General features: G+C 35.2%; 1 protein-coding gene across 4 annotated transcripts in view; it reads right to left on the reverse strand.

Moving 5' to 3' along the window:
• Nucleotides 1-1,479: 1,479 nt before the first annotated feature.
• The window catches only part of impdh1a (IMP (inosine 5'-monophosphate) dehydrogenase 1a), a 23,726-nt gene continuing 6,408 nt past the window's right edge, over nt 1,480-18,797 (reverse strand). The window contains exons 2-16 of one of the 4 annotated variants that reach the window (XM_016515137.1): nt 17,799-17,897; nt 15,977-16,025; nt 14,124-14,225; nt 13,961-14,035; nt 13,583-13,789; nt 12,854-12,941; nt 12,572-12,771; nt 8,171-8,261; nt 7,924-8,019; nt 7,136-7,279; nt 6,870-7,014; nt 6,467-6,610; nt 4,900-4,983; nt 4,611-4,627; nt 1,480-2,450 (exon numbers count right to left, since the gene is read on the reverse strand). In XM_016515137.1, the coding sequence (XP_016370623.1) occupies nt 2,356-2,450; nt 4,611-4,627; nt 4,900-4,983; nt 6,467-6,610; nt 6,870-7,014; nt 7,136-7,279; nt 7,924-8,019; nt 8,171-8,261; nt 12,572-12,771; nt 12,854-12,941; nt 13,583-13,789; nt 13,961-14,035; nt 14,124-14,225; nt 15,977-16,025; nt 17,799-17,896 (1,635 nt within the window). In that variant the 5' untranslated portion in view covers nt 17,897 and the 3' untranslated portion in view covers nt 1,480-2,355. The remainder of the gene's footprint in view (nt 2,451-4,610; nt 4,628-4,899; nt 4,984-6,466; nt 6,611-6,869; nt 7,015-7,135; nt 7,280-7,923; nt 8,020-8,170; nt 8,262-12,571; nt 12,772-12,853; nt 12,942-13,582; nt 13,790-13,960; nt 14,036-14,123; nt 14,226-15,976; nt 16,026-17,798; nt 17,898-18,797) is intronic. The other 3 variants (XM_016515134.1, XM_016515135.1, XM_016515136.1) reach the window with 3 other exon arrangements.

An 18,797-nucleotide genomic window follows, 5' to 3' on the forward strand; every position in this document is an offset into this window, starting at 1 on the left:
ATCTGGTTTCATGTGATTATGTATTTAAATTATGCATGAATATTCCCAAACACGATGACAGTGCGATGTCTGTGTGAGATATGTGATTGTTGTCATATTTCTATAAAAATGTAAAATACATGTTTGTATTAAAGTAAAAATGGATGATAAATACACCTTTCGTATGGAATTAAATAGCAAGCACTTTGAGTGTCTTGTTCATCATATTTATTTTCATATAAAAGTAACAGAACTGAAATTATATCATGTTTATTAGCAACAAAGCATGTAAGTGAGAATAACGCGATATCCGCCTTTGATCTCGTTGGTATCTGTTCCACTTCGAGAGGTCAGAACTGTCCGTCTTGACTGCGCTTATTTCACTCCTCCCCTCACTGCAGCCGCCTACTCTCGCCTACCTTTCAGGTTTGTTTATATACTATTTGTGGGTGGCTGTTTGTTGTTTCACCTATCAATTCGTGTCGATAAAGTATAATAGGGTAAATCCTGTATAGTGATTTATCCTATATAGTGCTTGCATAAAGCAAGTAGTGCATACACTTGTAGCTGTTATGTATCTTTGTAAGTCATTGTAAGCCCTCTTTTGAGGCATGCGCAAGCGCAAGACTTAAAAAAATAAACTATTGTACAGGAGACTTTTGTATTGCTTTCAGCAATAAAGCTAGCACTTATGAACATGTTTTATGATGATATGTCTTTTGGTTTTGCTCTTACAGCACAGATCACCTAAACACTCATTTGGCAACATTACAGATGTACAGTACAGAGACACATTCTCTAGAACCATTTTGCATTTTATTGCAGCACTATCATTGGTGTTAACACACTTATTTGTGGCAGAACTGTCACTTAGGTAACATTTTATTCTGGAATGAGACCTGGGTGTTCTGTTGGAGCATATACTTATGGGAAAAGACATATTTAGCAAAAGGCTGCATGAAGATAACCATGAAAACCATGCTAATTAGCTGTTGCATGTATGAAACACTTGGCATTTTAGTACTACTGTTTTTCTAAACTGTTATTTCATTACATTTAGTGCTTAATAAAGATCTATTCTATCCTGTACCCATAATCCCTCACAGCCATTTCGCTGCACAAATGCTGCCCTCTGTTGGCCATAGAGATGTAATAACATGAAGTTTTGACAGCTTGTGCATTTGTCATCTTTATTAGTGCACATCTGAATGACTGACAGCAGGAGCTTATCACAAAAACTTTAAGATTGTCTCACACTTGCTTCTCTCTCTTTTTTCAAATGTTTGAGATGTGCATTTTCTGTCTGTGACTACTAAATGCTCCAATGACTTCCACGATTCTACGTGACAATTTAATGCTCTGAATTGCATTGCTCATTATGCTACTGTGTTTATAAAAGGGTATATTAACATTAAAATATTTAAGCAAAGTATACAGAAAGTAGACAGAAACTGATACTACAGGAACAAAATAAGAAACACAATCTATAAAACTCATTCTTTATTCTATAAACTGTAGTATATTCAGAATGACAACACAAGTCTTTGCAAACTACCAAATGGTGCCCAAAGTTGAAAGTATCAATTTTACAGCAAATGCTTTTGACTGTACTTCAATTCAGAACTTTTTTATACTGTAAAATGTTTGATAAATGTAAATGCTTCTAAGTTAAATGATGCAAGTGTGTGAAACTGTTAAATAAACTTTAAGAAATGAGCGTCTCTAATGTCGGTGTACATTATTGACTAGCGTAAGGCGAGTAACAGTACAGAATACATGATTTTAAGGCTGATACTCATAATCTGGTCCATAAAATAACATGATCCTAATGATAATTTGAAAAGCATCCTGACACAAGCAGTCTGCAAACCTGCCCTAGTGGAAAAATAAAGAAAACAAATGCATTTCTTAGATTACATTACAACTCAACTCATAACACTAATGGCAATGTGGTATGCACATGATTTCGTCATATACCACGATGGTCACAAAATATTGTTACTATTAAAATAACAGACAATATGAATTACAATGAGCCAGCAAGACAGTCTGGAAAAACATACCCGACATAGATCATACATGTTCATACTCTCTCTTACATAAACACAAGTAGCATCCTCATATTTCAGATGATGCCGTACATTCACAGGATTTTGAAAATAATATCTCTAGTGCCAAGTCTAATTTCTTACAGGGAAGCCTGAACAAAATAAAAAAAAATCAAAACAAGTCCATAGTACATTCAGTACTGTTGCTGGCTTTTATTACAATCAGACAATCAATCAATTTAAATTTTTTTTTCATTTGAATGTTTATCTAGAGTCAAGAGCCAACCAGGAAAAAGGATAAAGGGGTTGAGGATAGCAGAAATCACTTTCAGCTGCTGTGTTTAGTGATGGCTGGTGACGGGACATTGGGTCCAGCTCTCGGATGCCCCCTGCTGCCTGGCTCAATATAACCGCTTCTCATAACTGCCGAGGAAAGCAAAGCAACACAACCTTAATAAATGCAGTTACATTGATTACAGGGCCGGAGTGGGACTCATTTTCAGCCCTGGAGTTTCATGCATGCGACCGGCCCACTTTAGTTTACGACTGAGCTATTAAAATAATTAAAACCTTAGTATATAAGTCTGCAATAGTGCACTGTTCTCTACAGCCTTGTAATTCATTGTAATTTTCTAGAGCTTTTGTTTATATATATATATATATACACACATACTGGCCTTTTCAGTGCTGTCTTTGCACTTTATCCATTTTTTATCTATAATTTTTTTGCTCGCATATCTCCAACAACTGTATGTTTTTTTTTTTTTTCTTAGCAAGGTGCCGCAAATGGAAAATAAGGGACAATTGTGATTCATAAGAAAATAAGGGACAGAATAAGGGACGCTCAAAATATTTGTACTGTACCATAATGTATGTCTGCCTGCAGTCTTTTTAAATGACACTTAAATTTTTGAACTAAAATATTATTGCAACCATATAGGCTAGCCTATGAATGAATGAAAATGCATTTTTTTAATTAAAGAAAACTTAGAGAGTGCGGCCTACTTCTGGTGCTTGGATTTGTACTTCAATAATATACTGAGGTCCAAGTTTAAGAATGCACTAGAAGGTAAATTTTTAAAAATGTATTTCTCTCTCTCTATTTAACAGCATTAACAGAAATTGGCCCTCACGGCCAAAAAACTGACCGGCCCACCGGGAATCCTCTCGGTGCTCCCGATTAGCCAGTCCGGGCCTGATTGATTATATTATTAAATTAAAGGTTTTTACAAACATGTCAGCATAACCAATTGAAGGAACAGTTTGCCCAAAAATTTAAATAAAAAAGCAGCATGGAAGTATCATAAGAGTGCCTTTCAGCAAGGAACAGACTACAATTTAAGACGTTACACAGTCTCAAATATAATTTGTGCATCCACATATTGAAACTTGCATACTGTCATCGGTTATGAGATGCATGAGAATCAATGGCTTTAAAGATGTCAAATCTAGTGACGATTTAAATTCCAGTCTGTTCTTCACACAAAGCTATTATATGGCTTCAGAAGATATGAAATACAGTGCCAAGTCAGAAGTCAGAAAAAAAAAGCCCTGAAATTTTCGAGTGGATAAATGATGACAGAACTGTCATTTTTGGGTAAACTATCCTTTTAAAGGTGGGGTAAGCGATTTCTGGTAGCCACTGTTGACATTTGAAATCACCAAAACAAACACGCCCCTACCCCAAAAGGGTCTCGCCCCCTATTTTGATAGCTCCGCCCCACACATAGGTACGCAACCCAGGCAACGATTAGTTCTGTGAAACAAAGCAAAACAAATTAACGACATTATTAACCTGTCTTTACATTTATTTTGAAAGATGAAGCTTGCGATTATGGTAAGGGGCGTTACATTTCCGATGCGTGCTTGTGGTGTTCGGCCAATCACAATGCACTGGGTCAGCTGGCCAATCAGAGCAGACTGCGCTTGTCAAAGGAGGGGGCTTTGTGGAAAACGACGTGTTTGAGAGAGGCGGGGCATAGAGGACCTACAATAATGTACAGTATTTGAAAAATAATGTGTTTTTTGAACATTAAAGCATGTCAACATATTCTGTTATACCAAATACACAAAATAATGATCTTTAAAATAGCATCATATGGCCCCTTTAAGCCTTCTTTTATACCGCAGACGTTTTCCTCTTTTGTTTTTTATCCGCCATCTCTATCTTTCTGTCGCTCGGCTCGCTAATGTCCGTCCTGTGCACTGAACGCTCTCTCCTCCACATCATGAGTAGACACGCCCCTTACTGCTGATTGGCTACAAGTTTGTTTTTCTAGTCGGCCAGAATCAGTTTTCTAAAGCGTTTTTTGAAAAATCGCTTACCCCACCTTTAAATGTAGGAGTGGGTTTCTTTCAAGATAATCTCCCTTTCAAAGACGAGACTCTGATAGTATTACGAGTACACAACCACAGCACTGGGATAGTGGACACTACGTTTGTCTACATGATACGACAGTAAGAGGAAACTAAAATAGTCTCATTGCCCACTAAAGAGCCCAGACCTTAACGCTGTTTACAACACAATCCCCTCCACCAGAAATTAACGCTATTATAAATAACATGAGACGCTATCATACTTACATGGCACAAAAGAATATCTATGATGACAGCATAAGAGAAAGGAAGAGAAGACATTTTCACATGTAAACTCTACTTTTCCATGACAACGTAAGAAAGTATGGACTGAGGGTCTCTGAGAGGAACTTAAAAAAAAACAGAGGGGATTGCTAAACGTTTAGTTTTATGTGAACCACAAGAATTCTAATGATGTGAAATGTGTTCACAGCCATTTTTTGAGGGTATGTGCTGTGAGGAAAGAAACACGATGGTAGGGCAAGTGGTGGGGTTAAATGAGTGGGCGGAGACTTACGAATGCAGTCCATGAACTCCGCCCTCAACCTGAGCAGACATCGTCCTCTTCTCAAACTTCAGCTCTCCAGAGTACATCATCGATCTATATGTAACGCAGGTGAGACTTACACAGGTGTAGGTAAAAACAAACGACATTCTTTTTCGTGTTGATGTTTTCTTTCAGGAAGTCAAGTCGAAAAAAAAATGTCCTTCACTTTTTCTATGTTCTTATTTTTCCTTAATAAAAAAAAAGCAGCAATTATACCTTTTAATGCTGACAACCATGTTATTAGCTTGGCATGTGGTAGGAAAAAAGTTTGCACACTGATGTTCCAATAAGCCACTTTGAAACTCTCCTGTTATTTTATTTATTTGATTTTTTCCTTTAATATAGCCTACATTATGAACAGAACGGATATTTCAAACATACTGAAATACTTTAGCAGCGGAGCGAAGATGGAGCAGGGTTTCTGATATCAGTGATCGAGGAGTGGAGCGGGAGCGGGAAATGGTTAACCCGGAGAGGAGTGATTATTATATGCTCGGAGCGCGGAGGGGAAATTGTTGCCGCTCCACTCCGCTCACATACTCTGGTTTGAAACTATATATTGTTGAAGCATTAGTACAACTAAAGACACACAGTGAACCATGATTCACTACTATATACTGCTAGTTGAATGTAGGAAAGGAAAGGCAATATTCTTTTTCTAGAGAGAACTATTGAACAAAAATTTGTTTAGTGCAGAATGAGTATAATATTTTTAGTTCGTTTTTTTCCAGAAGAAAAAACTGCCGGCCAAAAGTTTGGAATAATTAAGACCTTGTAAATCACTAAGGCCCAATCCCAATTCTATTTTATACCCCTTCCCCTTCCCCTACCCCTCCGCCTACCCCTTCCCCTTGAAACAGAGTGTCAAGGGGTAGGGGTGAAAATATTCCCCTAAGAATTGGGACAGTTCACGTGATTCTCTGGAAAGGGGAAGGGCTAAGGGGTAGAATTGGGATTGGGCCTAAGAGTACAAATATTAATATTGTGAAATATTATTACAATAAAAAACTGTTTTAATATATTTAAAAATGTAATGTATTCCTCTGATAACAAAGCAAAATGTTCACCAGTTTTGTTGAAGCTCAACTATTAATAATGGCTCTTATTACTATTTTCAATGCTATGGAATAAATTACATTTTAAATATATTAAAATAGAAAACATTCCATTTTAGAAAATGTTGAAATTGTAATATTTCACAATATTACTGTTTTTACTGTGCTTTTATTAAATAAATACAGCCTTGTTGAGTTGGTGATGTCTTTTAAAATCCAAACTTTTGACCGGTAGTGTATGTCTGATAAAAAATTCCATTGGTCCATTGGTCCAGAAAGAAAGACTTATACGTTTATATCTGCTAAAAGCTCATTTAGTTAACTAGCTGCTATTTCTAAAAGCGACTAGAATACAGCAGATACTATCACAGAGATGGCATCAAATCTAATAAACATGAATTCAAAGTCACAAAAGTGCAATTTTGATTCCATGAAGTCTTTTGTCAAGCTTTTCAGATGTCTATAAAGGATGACACACTTACCGCAGAATGGACAAGCTCTTTGCACCGATATCCTGGCAGCCATGTTGAATTCCAGCAATGAGGTAAGGAACAAATTTGTGTATAGAGCCTTTATCCTGAACTGAGCCAGAGACTCCCTGAGCCACCTTCACTTTATCACCTTCACTGAAAAACACACACATATACACACAACCCATTATGTCCTGCATATAAAACACTACTATGATTTTTCATAGTCTTTTTTATTGCCATTTATGTGTATATTTTATTGTTTTAACCTTGTTTTGGACTTAAGACTCTAAAAATATAAAATTTGAATTGTTGCTATAAACTATAAAATTAGTGAAGAGCATATGTGAGATTAATACACCCGATGTTGTCTTTATGAATGTACACGAGGTCACCTGAGTTTAAGAGTGTTTACCTAAAGTAACGTTTCTGACTGCTGTTGTTTTTCTCCATGGCGTCCAACGAGCCCATGCCACGGTACTTCTTCAGTCGTACGCCGTCTGAGAAAAAATACTCACCGGGCGCTTCTGTGGTTGCTGCTAACAATGACCCCATCATCACTGAAACAAAGCAGGCAGAAGGGAAGGGCACGGTCAGGCACAGACAGTAAAATATAGGCAAACAAATCCCAGCCATTAATAACAATGATCGTTCAGGCAAATCACCCAGAAAAACACACACCTGTGGAAGCTCCCAACGCAAGGGCTTTGACAACGTGCCCAACCGTCTGGATGCCACCGTCTGCAATGACCGGAACCCCAAAACGCCGGGCGTATTCAGCCACTTTATACACAGACGTGCCCTGCGGTCTCCCACACGCCATCACTATATGATATACACACAACATGTACACATATTTACATTGCTATATAACATCTAATTAAATGTCTCCTGTTCTTAAAAATAAAATAAAATGATAATATTTGTCCCCAAAATCCTAACTCTAAAATAAAACTTTTGCCATTTTTAGACATGAATAAAATTACCATTTTTCCTTTTACCATTCATACACCTTTTTCTTGTTCATAAAATAAAATAAAGTAAAATAAATTAATCCCAAAAGTCCTAAAATAATTTTTGAATCCATTTTCAGACATGATTATAGGAATAATTTTCCTTTTAAGTATGTCTACATACACACATTTACTATTGCTATATAAATAGGTCATTCTTATTTTTTTCTTGTAATTCAAATTAATGAAATATAATAAAAACTAAAATGATAATTGCTATCCCCAAAATCTTTTTTTTTTTTTTGCTGTTAATAAAATAAAATATAAAATTAAAATAATTGCTAGAAACCAATCCCAAAATCTAAAAAAAAAAATGCTTCTGTCATTTCCAGAACTGAATTAAGACACCATTTTTCCTTTAAAATGTGTCCTCAAAGTTGTTTCACATTTAGCTAACTTTTGGGAAATTTCCACAGCAAGTTTGTCCTCCAAAGTCAGTCAAAAACTCACACATACCTTCCTGTGTGATGCAGATGGATCCACAGCCCATGCCCACTCGTAAAGCATCAACACCAGCATCTATAAGATGCTTTGCTTGAGCAGCAGTCACCACTGTATACAAGAGAAGGAGAATAAAACACAAAGAATATGCTATTACTCGATTTAAGTATGGAAAACAACTGTAGCTCCATGCATCTTAAATATATCTAATTTTACACACGTTATACAGAAAAGAACCACATAAAGGACAAAAAAGCCTCACCGTTTCCTCCCACCACTTGTAGTTCTGGGTATTTCTGTTTGATGTAGTTGATCATACTGATCTGAAACACTGAGTTCCCCTGAGAAGAGTCCTGAGACAGAATAACAGAAAAACCATCACATATCATGTAGGCTTAAGAGCTAAAAGGAACAACATTGTGTGTATACTGTGATTTTGGCCCCATTTTGCAGTCTGAGACCAACTTTGGAAATTGTAAAAGACTTCTCTTATTTTATGCAATATTATTTTAATTTTGTGTGTCACACAAGGAATGAATGGTTGATGCAATTCTATTCTGCAGTCCTGTAGAATTTAGGTTCTACCCTGCCCTAATCCACCTGCTAATTAATTTCCCAGTGAAACCAAAGAACTTGATTAGCTGGTTCACGTGTGTTTGATTAAAGATGTAGCCCAAAAGGTGTGACAGTACATTTTGGTTACATCTTTGCACATAAATCAAATTTTTTTTTTTACTGTCATTTGCAAGCGATGACATTATTCGGCAACTTTAGTCAATATTTGGCAACTACAACAACAAACACCTGTTGTTATTAAGTCTGATCTACGAAATTATTTGACCAACACAAAATCTAAACATCATAGACTGGTCACTTGACTCAGTACAAAGTATTCAAAATCCAAAGCTGTATAAGTGGTGTAGACATAAAAGTCATGGGGTCAGCGAGAAATGAATACTTTTATTCAGCAAGAATGCATTAAATTGATCAAAAGTGAGTGCAGACATTTATTATGCTGCAAAACATTGTAAATGCTGTTCTTTTGTACTTTCTATTTATCAAAGAATCCTAAAAAAATCCATCACGGTTTCTACAAAAATAATTAGCAGCAACATTGACAATACTAAGAAATATTTCTTAAGCAGCAAATCAGCATATTACTGGGGTTAGGTTAGGGTTAGACTACTGAAATTTCAAAATTCTGAAAACCTAATGGCTTCTGAAAATTCAGCTTTGCATCACATGAATAAATTGTATTTTAAAATATAATAAAATAGAAATCAGTTATTTCCCGTTTACATTAATAACAAAAGATTCTGATAAAGAAGGTCGAATCATTTTTATAAAGGGTTTACTTTATGGTAAGGAAATTGTTATTGGATGTATATATGGCCCTAATAATCTTAATGAGAATTTTTTGTACAAGTATTATATATACTGTAATAATGTTATTTTGGGCGGTGATTTTAATGGTTTTCTTAATCCTACCTTGGATAAATCACCCTCAGTTACTTTCGCGCCACAAGTTGCCCTGGTCACTATCTCTATACGTCTAATAGATAGTCCAAAAACTTCTTATTTCTGGAAATTAAAGCCTTATTATTTGATCAGTTTGTGGAATATCTAAAGGAGAAAACAGATTATTAATCCTTTGTAATGATTTAGAAGAGACTGATCCCAGAATGTTATGGGATGCCTACAAAGCTTATATTAGAGGTATGATAATTGCTTACGTAAGTAAAAAGAACAAGGATAAAATAGCTAAACAACTTCAATTAGAAAAGCAAATATCCCATTTACAAAGGCAGTATTATATCTCAAAATCTGAAGATGTACTTACCCAAATAAAGCATATTAGGACGTTATTAAATGATTTGTTGGCTGAGAGAGATATTCTTTTTGCTAGACAACATTTATTTGAGATTGGAAATAAATCCAATCGTTTGTTGGCAAAACTTATAAAGAACAGACCAGGCAAAAATTTTATCTCAGCGGTGAGAGATGGAGAGGGGAGAAGGTGTACTGATGACAAATAAATTAACAATGTATTTAGACAGTTTTATGTTGCATTGTATTCATCTGAAGGTAACTCATACAGTCTAAAAGACAGCTCTTTTTTATTTTATTTAGTGGTCCCAAATATAACTAGACAGCATGATTTATTAGAATCCCCTTTCTCTTTGACAGAAGTTTTTTGACAGAAGAAAAACTTTGGATCTTAATTTGTGAGGCTCTTTCAGACATTTGTAAGGTTACAGTTAAAGCTTCACCTATTATGTGTTTACTCAACATTTTGCCTCCTCCTTTACAGGAACATAAAGACATTATTCATCCTTTATTGATGCTGTCATAGAAAGCCATTATGAACAAATGGATTGGGGATAGCCCTCCCTTTTAAAGGGAATGGCTATTTATTTATGATAAAAGACCCTAGAAAAACTAAGATTCCATCTTATGGGTAAATTTATGTCATTTAACAGAATGTGGGAAGAACCATTGAGATCTTTGGGGGTTAGTGAAGATCCCAGCATAATATGAAAAATGTAATAAAAATCTACATACCCCTATTTATTTATTTGGTTATAAAAATATGGTGATATAAATTGGACATGGTTGTTTTTGTTTTCCTCCATTATGTGTTTTGATGAATATTTTCCATGTATGTTCTTTTCTTTTTTTTATATATGTTTTTGTTATTTTTGTTTTTATTATTGTTGATACTATTATTATTTTGGCTTTTCTGTTGTGATCCTGATTTGTAATATGTTTTGTGCGATACCCACTGGTTGCTGATCAATTAATAATAATAATAAAAATAATAAAAAAAGAAATCAGTTATTTTAAATTGCAATATTATTCATAATTTTACTGTTTATATTGCATTTTTGATCAGATAAATGGCCCAGAGCCTGGTCACGGCCTAGAGCCTGAAATCACATTGCAGGATTATTTCGAATGCCAGCTTTCAAAATTTTACTGCAACCCTTCCCTCAAACACCTGCCAATATTTTTAAGTAAAGTCAAACATCTTGATTTTCTGGTTCACACTTTAAGGGCGTTTCACACTTGCTAACTCTCCAAATCTGGCCTCCATATAGCAAACTAAACTGTGGCAATCTCAGAAAATGATCAGAATATGGTTTACTCATAACATACATTGTGAGCACAAAGCATCCCAGGTACACTTTTATTTTCATGTTTGTTTAATTCAAACTACCTTTGTTTGGGCCAATACAGTTTACCACTGAAAAGCGTGAAAACATGCTAATGCTGTATTCCACTACCCGACACATGGAACAAAGAAATCAAATGGAAATGCTATTTTTAGCTTTGCAGGTGTTTGACTGTAAACAAAGTCTCCATTGCATGTTTTCTGCAGGTGTATGATTATAGAGAGGGTCATTTACCATGTTTGACACATTTGTCTCTGTTTGCTAAACAGGTTTGTTGCTAAAGGTTTTCTTTCGTCATGTTGGAAATTTGACTCGCTGATGCATTTTTTTGCTTAAAGGAATGGCTCACCCAAAAATGAAAATTCGCTCAAAATGCACACCCTCCGGCCATCCAAGATGTAGATGAGTTGTTTCTTTTACAGAACAGATTTGGAGAAATTGAGCACACTGCAAAAACTGCTTTTCTTACTTAGATTTTTTGTCTTGTTTCCAGCCAAAATATCTAAAAATTCTTAAATCAAGAAGGATTTTCTAGACAAGTAAAAATTATTGTCTTGTTTTCAGAAAAAAACAAGTCAAAATTAAGTGAGTTTTTGCTTAGAACAAGCAAAATAATCTGCCAATGGGGTAAGCAAAATAAGATTATTTTGCTTGTTCTAAGCAAAAACTCACTTAATTTTGACTTCACTTAATCTTCTGAAAACAAGACAATTTTTACTTGTCTAGAAAATCCTTCTTAATTTAAGAATTTTTAGATATTTTGACTGGAAACAAGACAAAAAATCTAAGCAAGAAAGGCATTTTTTACTGTGCATTACATCACTTGCTCACCAATGGATCCTCTGCAGTGAATGGGTGCCGTCAGAATGAGAGTTCAAACAGCTGATAAAAACATCACAATAATCCACAAGTAATCCGCACGACTCCAGTCCATCATTTAATGTCTTGTGAAGTGAAAAGCTGCATGTAAGAACCAAATTCATCATTAAGTTTTTAACTTCAAACCATTGCTTCCGGCACTCAAAGGACTGCTAGTTGCCTACTAATAGTAGTATTGCTTTCTCCAGTGAAAAAGTCACCCAAACTGGTGTCGAGGGGATTACTTGTGGATTATTGTGATGTTCTTATCAGCTGTTTGGACTCTCATTCTGACGGCACCCATTCACTGCAGAGGATCCAATGGTGAGCATGTAATGCTAAATTTCTGTTCTGATAAAGAAACAAACTTCTTAAAAAAAAAAAATCTTGGATGGCCTGAGGGTGAGTAAGTGTTTCTCATTAAATGTGTACATCTATTCTTGGTGTTGACATGTTTGCAGCTTGGCAGAACAAATTATGGAATTTTGCAAGAGAAATTCTGAGTTCTGTTGTTTTTGTCCGAATGTAAGTTTCAATGGAATGCAGCAAAAGTGATGCAAAAAGCTAGATCTCCAGAAAGAGCACTGTGTTCTGCTAAAGTTTAATGTCATTCTATTCCCCTTAGGACTCACCAGAACTATCATGTCCACTCCTGCCTGCATAAGCAGGTCTAGCCGATACTTGTCGTCCTCTCGGGTGCCGATGGCAGAGCCACACAGCAGCTGTTTGCGAGAGTCTTTGGAGGCTAGAGGATAGTCTCTGTTCTTCTTCAGATCGGTACGAGCTATTATAGCTACAAGCTCATCGCTGTCATTCACTATAGGCAGTTTACCTGAGAGAGAATAACAGGAATGTGATCAGCAAGCTTGTGCTAAACATCACAACATAAACAGGACTGAAGTTGAGGCTCATACCTTTTTTACTGCGCTGTAAGATGTCATTTGCCTCTTTTAACGTTACACCTGCTGGAGCAACCACTAAATCTTCTCGTTTTGTCATTGCCTGGAAGATTTAAGAAATTTCAGAAACTATCATTCATGCATATTAGTAGCATTAAATGACTATTATGAGTGTTTAAGGACAACAAAAATTTAGAATTGTTTATTTTCTTAATAAAAGCAACTGGTTTTATTGTGAATGATTCATCAGTGATCAATGTTTTATTTTAATTAAAAAAATATTTCAAATAAATGTTTTTTTGATATTCTTTTATATACATTGTTCAAATGTTTGGGTTTAAAATGTTTTTGAACGAAGCCCCATATGCTCACAAAGGCTGCATTTATTTTATCAAAACTACACTAAAAACAGTAACATTATGAAATATTATTACAATTTTAAAAACAATTTTAATACTATTTAACTATTTTAACCTATTTTAAAATGTAATTTATTCCTGTGATGGAAAAGCTGAATTTTCAGTAGTCATTACTACAGTCTTCAGTGTCACATGATTCTTCAGAAATCATTTTAATAAGCCAATTTGGTACTCAAGAAACTATTATTAGTTATCAATTTTCACTCAAATTGACACTTTCTGGAGGTTAAATTAATAATTAGATTATGAAACATCACTTAAATTGGAATCAAACTTCAAATTATTAAAGAATTAAATTAGAATTCAGAAAATTCAAATCACAAACCTCCTCCAGTGGCCTGTCGTAATCTTTCTCTGACAGGAAGTCAATGTCTCGTGACGTAACGATGCCCACCAGCTTGCTGCCCATCTTGCCGGTTTCTGTAACTGGGATGCCGGAGAAACCGTGCCGTACCTTTGCTTCAAACACATCGCCAACCGTGTGCCGTGGACTCATCACTACAGGGTCCGTAATGAAGCCCTGCTCAAATTTCTGCCAATATGACAGATACAAAAACATGTTAATTATTGGTAGTTATCATTTTACTGTATCTGGAATTTATATCTGGAATCTACAGTTTACCAGACTTACAAAATACAAGTTTCACTTTTTTTTTTTTTTTATTCCTCAAAATCGTCATCTCTTAACACTCATGTGACTGACCTTGACTTTCCGGACCTCATTGGCCTGGAACTCAGGTGTGCAGTTGTGATGAATAATTCCTATTCCACCCATGAGCTATGGGAAAAACCAGTGAATGAAATGGAAAAGCAATTACGATTCAGTACAAGTGCTGATATATAACGTTTCTGTGATTGTTACTTACAGCCATAGCGATGGCCATGGAGGACTCTGTGACTGTGTCCATGGGAGAGGAAATGAGTGGCGTCTTCAGGGTTATCTTGCGGGTCAGGGCAGATGTCAAATCCTATGACAACACATGACCGTTACAAAAAAATCATTGTCTATGTAATCAGACATGTTCAACTAAGCAAAGCTAATTTATAACATTTGGTAATTTTAGGAGCTCAACTTAAGTCTGCTACTTAGGTGCAAGTAAAAATGACCTTTTGTCATAAAATCATACAGGTTAAGAACAGCATAGGAAAATAATAATAAAAAAGGTAGTTTTTTGAGTGAACGATTTCTTTGCAAAAAACATTTACGGGTACACAGAACAGTGTTGCTATTGTTAAGTCAAACTAACACTATGACAAATTGTTAATTGAAATAAAGCTGAAGTAAAATAAAATATAATTGTGACCCTGGACCACAAAACCAGTCTCAAGTTGCACAGGTATATTTGTAGCAATCGATTTCGATATCGATTTACTTTTATGCCAAAAATCATTAGGATATTAAGTAAAGATCATGTTCCATGAAGATATTTTGTAATTTCCTACCGTAAATATATCAAAACTTAATTTTTGATTAGTATTATGCATTGCTAAGGTCTTCATTTGGACAACTTTAAAGGCAATTTTCTCAATATTTAGATTTTTTTTGCACCCTCAGATTCCAGACTTTCAAATAAGTTGTATCTCGGCCAAATATTGTCCTATCCTAACAAACCATACATCAATGGAAAGCTTATTTATTCAGATTGTTGTATCTCGGCCAAATATTGTCCTATCGTAACAAACCATACATCAATGGAAAGCTGAAACATAAATGAAACATAAATGAAAAAATGTTATGTTTTTGTTTACATAATATATGTGTGTGTACTATGTATATTTATTATGTATATAAAAATACACACATGCATGTATATTGTTTCAAATATTTACATGTATATATATATATATATTTTTTTTAGTTCACACATATATTATGTAAACAAAAACTTTTATTTTGGATGCAATTAATCGTTTGACAGCACTATAATAAATACTATAATTAGATACAAATATTACTAAAATAACACTGACTCAGTCACACAAGTTGACTTAATCAAACTGTAGACACTGTCACATCTTATTTTTCTTCTTTCTCTCTAACACCTGTGTCCCATCATTAACCACAGCTCAGCGTAATCTCAGAAGTGCTCAAAGAAAACACAAACAGTGTTGTGTACCTGCGTTTACATCAGCAGGAAACTAAACTGCCTGCCCTACTGGAAAATAAACATTTTAAACAGACTCACAGACTACCATGAACCAAAACATATATGAGATTTTCAACAAAATAAGTTGAAATAGTACCTATTAAGTTCAACCGATTCCCTGTTTAAATAAATCATTGGCTTATGATCTATCCCAGGAAAGAGAATTTGTTCCATCTTTAATTAAAAATGTGTTTAAAGTTGTGGTTCCAGGGGGACTGATATTTGTGTCATCCTGGACTCTCTCTCTCTCTGTCTCTGTCTCTCTCTCTCACACACACACACACACACCTGAGCTTCACTGCTTGTGACAACATGCCCAGAACACCAGGGACTGTGTGGATGTTAACACAGCCAAATTAACCTCTCATCCACACAAACACCTCCTTTGGTCCTTTGCAGACCTTCCACCTCACTGATAGTTAAAGAGCTCCTGTTCCATCAACTTAGCATCTGAGTTGATTCATGTGATCAAAAATGATCCTCTGCACTGAAACTGTTTACTAATACAAGAGCTTTTGAGGTCTGTTCCACCCATTTGTTGATAACCTCTGATAAATGTTGGTGGTACTCACCACTTCATCGGATGTGAAGTCAATGAAGCCAGGCAGTATGAGGAAATCACTGAATGAGGAAGGACAGATGGCAGAGTTAGGCAACAATGACCTTTGGATCAGCAATTTATGAATCAGAACATTATCAAAATTACAAAATGCTTAAACACACACTCAAATCAGTGTCAAAAAAGGAAAACCACTCTAAAACAAGCATACAACAAACTAAGGTTAATTCAGAATTTCGGGTATTATTATGGCTAGTTTATGCAAACATGACAGCAATGTATGCGACTACTAAACACTACTATTTATTTAGTAAGGATGCATTACATTATTACATTATTAGTAATGACATTTTTAATGTCACAAAATATTTCTATTTCGAATTAATGCTGTTATTTTGAACCTTCTATTTATCAAAGAAAAAAATGCATCATGGTTTCCACACTGTCAACACTGATAATAATAATAAATGTTTCTTGAGCAGCAAATCAGCATATTAGAATGATTTCTGAAGGATCATGTGACACTGACGACTGGAGTAATGATGCTGAAAATTCAGCTTAGCATCACAGGAATAAATTACTTTTTTTTGTTTTAATATATGAAAACAGAAAGCAGTTATTTTAAATTGTAATAATATTTCACAATATTTCTGTTTTTTGTATACTGATCAAATAAATGCAGCCTTGGTGAGCATAAGAGATTTCTTTCAAAAACGTATTATTAAAAAAAAAATATTAGCAAGTCGACTGATTATTTTAATGCAGTGCATGAGCAAATAAATATGCGTGTTTGCCTGTAGCATTAATACTTTAAGAAGCCACAAATGATAAACTTGCACGCGTACAGTATGTCTCTGGTCATGTCAAGAGGAGTTATATAATCTACTTAAGATGTGGCATACTGAGACGTCTTGTTAATGTTCTTAACCGTGTCACCAATGTCACACGCAAATACACATAGCCTCTAATGCAGCGGTACTATACTACAAAAGTGTGTGCAAATGAAAAAATATGAGATTTAGGTTTAGTCACTTGACAATTTTATTGCCTCCTTGCTGAGTAAAAGTATTAAATAAATCTGACCCCAAACTTAAAGTGGTACCCAAAACTTGATATATACGAAAGCATGTTATCAGTGTTGTTAGAATCTAACTTGACTTAAAAGCACTGTTATTGTTTCAGGGCTACAAATAGAAAGTGTTAAATGATATCCCTCACTTTAAAGCATGATAATGTAAAAATGGGACCGGATTTGTCTGTCTCGGGAGGATGTGTGAGAAGGCACTGTTCAGTGTCCCGCCCCATGTGGCCTAACGCTCATAAAACCTACATTAGACCAGATTAAACACTCCAGCCAGCATGACAAAAATAGACGCAGAGACCACTGCTCTGATAACAAGTTTTCATAAGGCTGGGAAAGCATAAACACATTCATATTCACACACAAACACAAGCTCATTTAATGCACTGGTGTAAAACATACTATGTTCATAAACAATCTGCATTTCTAATTGATACTAAAGCACATGTTGAGCAAGCAGGGACAAAAGGGACCACACATGCACTCTGGTTTTGCATTGTCCCATAAACACGGGTTGCATGTGGTGGGACTGAGCACTTGAGCTCCCCGTTGCTATGGAGATGCACGAGGGTTGCCATGGAGCTGAGAGCCATCTCACTGACAGATGTCCAGAAAGATGCCGCATGTGTGTCCCAGGGTGAAGCTACACATGATAGGACCTGTGCTGACATTGTGCTGTCCATGTCAGTCTTTGTGACTGACTACAAGGCAGGGCATCTAGAAAAGGTTTTTGTGCACATGATCCCTGACTTACCTGTACGTGAGACCATCACCGATGGCAAAGAGCTGCTGGGCAGTGAGTCCATCCTCTGGAACGTACCCAGTTCCACCGCTGATAAGGTAATCAGCCATGCTACAAACATACAAAAGAGAGTTTGTAACATGACATTTGGTTTCAACTTCAACCATCCACAGACAAAATGTACTGTATGACAGTGCATAAAAACAATGTTGTACCTATAAACTATGTAACAACTTTAAAACACCTCTTCAGAGAGGTATTGATTTGACATTGCATGTTATAGTGATACAACAGTGTCCTGCTGTGAAATATATATGTATATATATATATATATATATATATATATATTTGTTAGATAAAGGTGTCTGTTAAGTCACAAAATACAAAACTATAACAAACCATTCAAAGATACAAAATGATAAACCAATGAAAAATACAAATTGGCTACAAAGCATTCAAAAATACAAAGTGGTAACAAATAATACAAAGATGCAAAATGACGAGAAGCCATTCAATGATAGAATTAAAACATTAAAATTAAGAAATAAAAGCAAATTAACTTAACAGATTATTGTAGAATAAATCATAGCAAATAACAAAAGCATCAACATTAAAATTAAATATTTAGTAAATGCAGAAATAATAAAAGCTAAAGAATAAAAGCAAATTACTATTACTATTACAAATTAACTAAACAGACTTTTCTAAAAATAAATCAGTATAGATAATAACAATGTCACATAAATGCAAGTTACTATTAAAAAAACTGTAATATTAGCTAAATAGGCTAATTATAAACAATAAACACTTTAGGAGAGCATGCAGAGGCGAGGCACGAACCATGCTCTATGCCAGGGGTGCCCAACCCTGTTCCTGGAGATCTACCTTCCTGCAGAGTTCAGTTCCAACCCTGATCAAACACACCTGTCTGTAATTATCAAGTGCTCTTTCAGACCCTAATTAGTTGGTTCAGGTGTGTTTGATTAGGGTTGGAGCTAAACTCTGCAGGAA

Source organism: Sinocyclocheilus rhinocerous, unplaced genomic scaffold (genome assembly GCF_001515625.1).
Source record: "Sinocyclocheilus rhinocerous isolate Xijiao unplaced genomic scaffold, SAMN03320098_v1.1 scaffold717, whole genome shotgun sequence".
NCBI lineage: Eukaryota > Metazoa > Chordata > Actinopteri > Cypriniformes > Cyprinidae > Sinocyclocheilus > Sinocyclocheilus rhinocerous.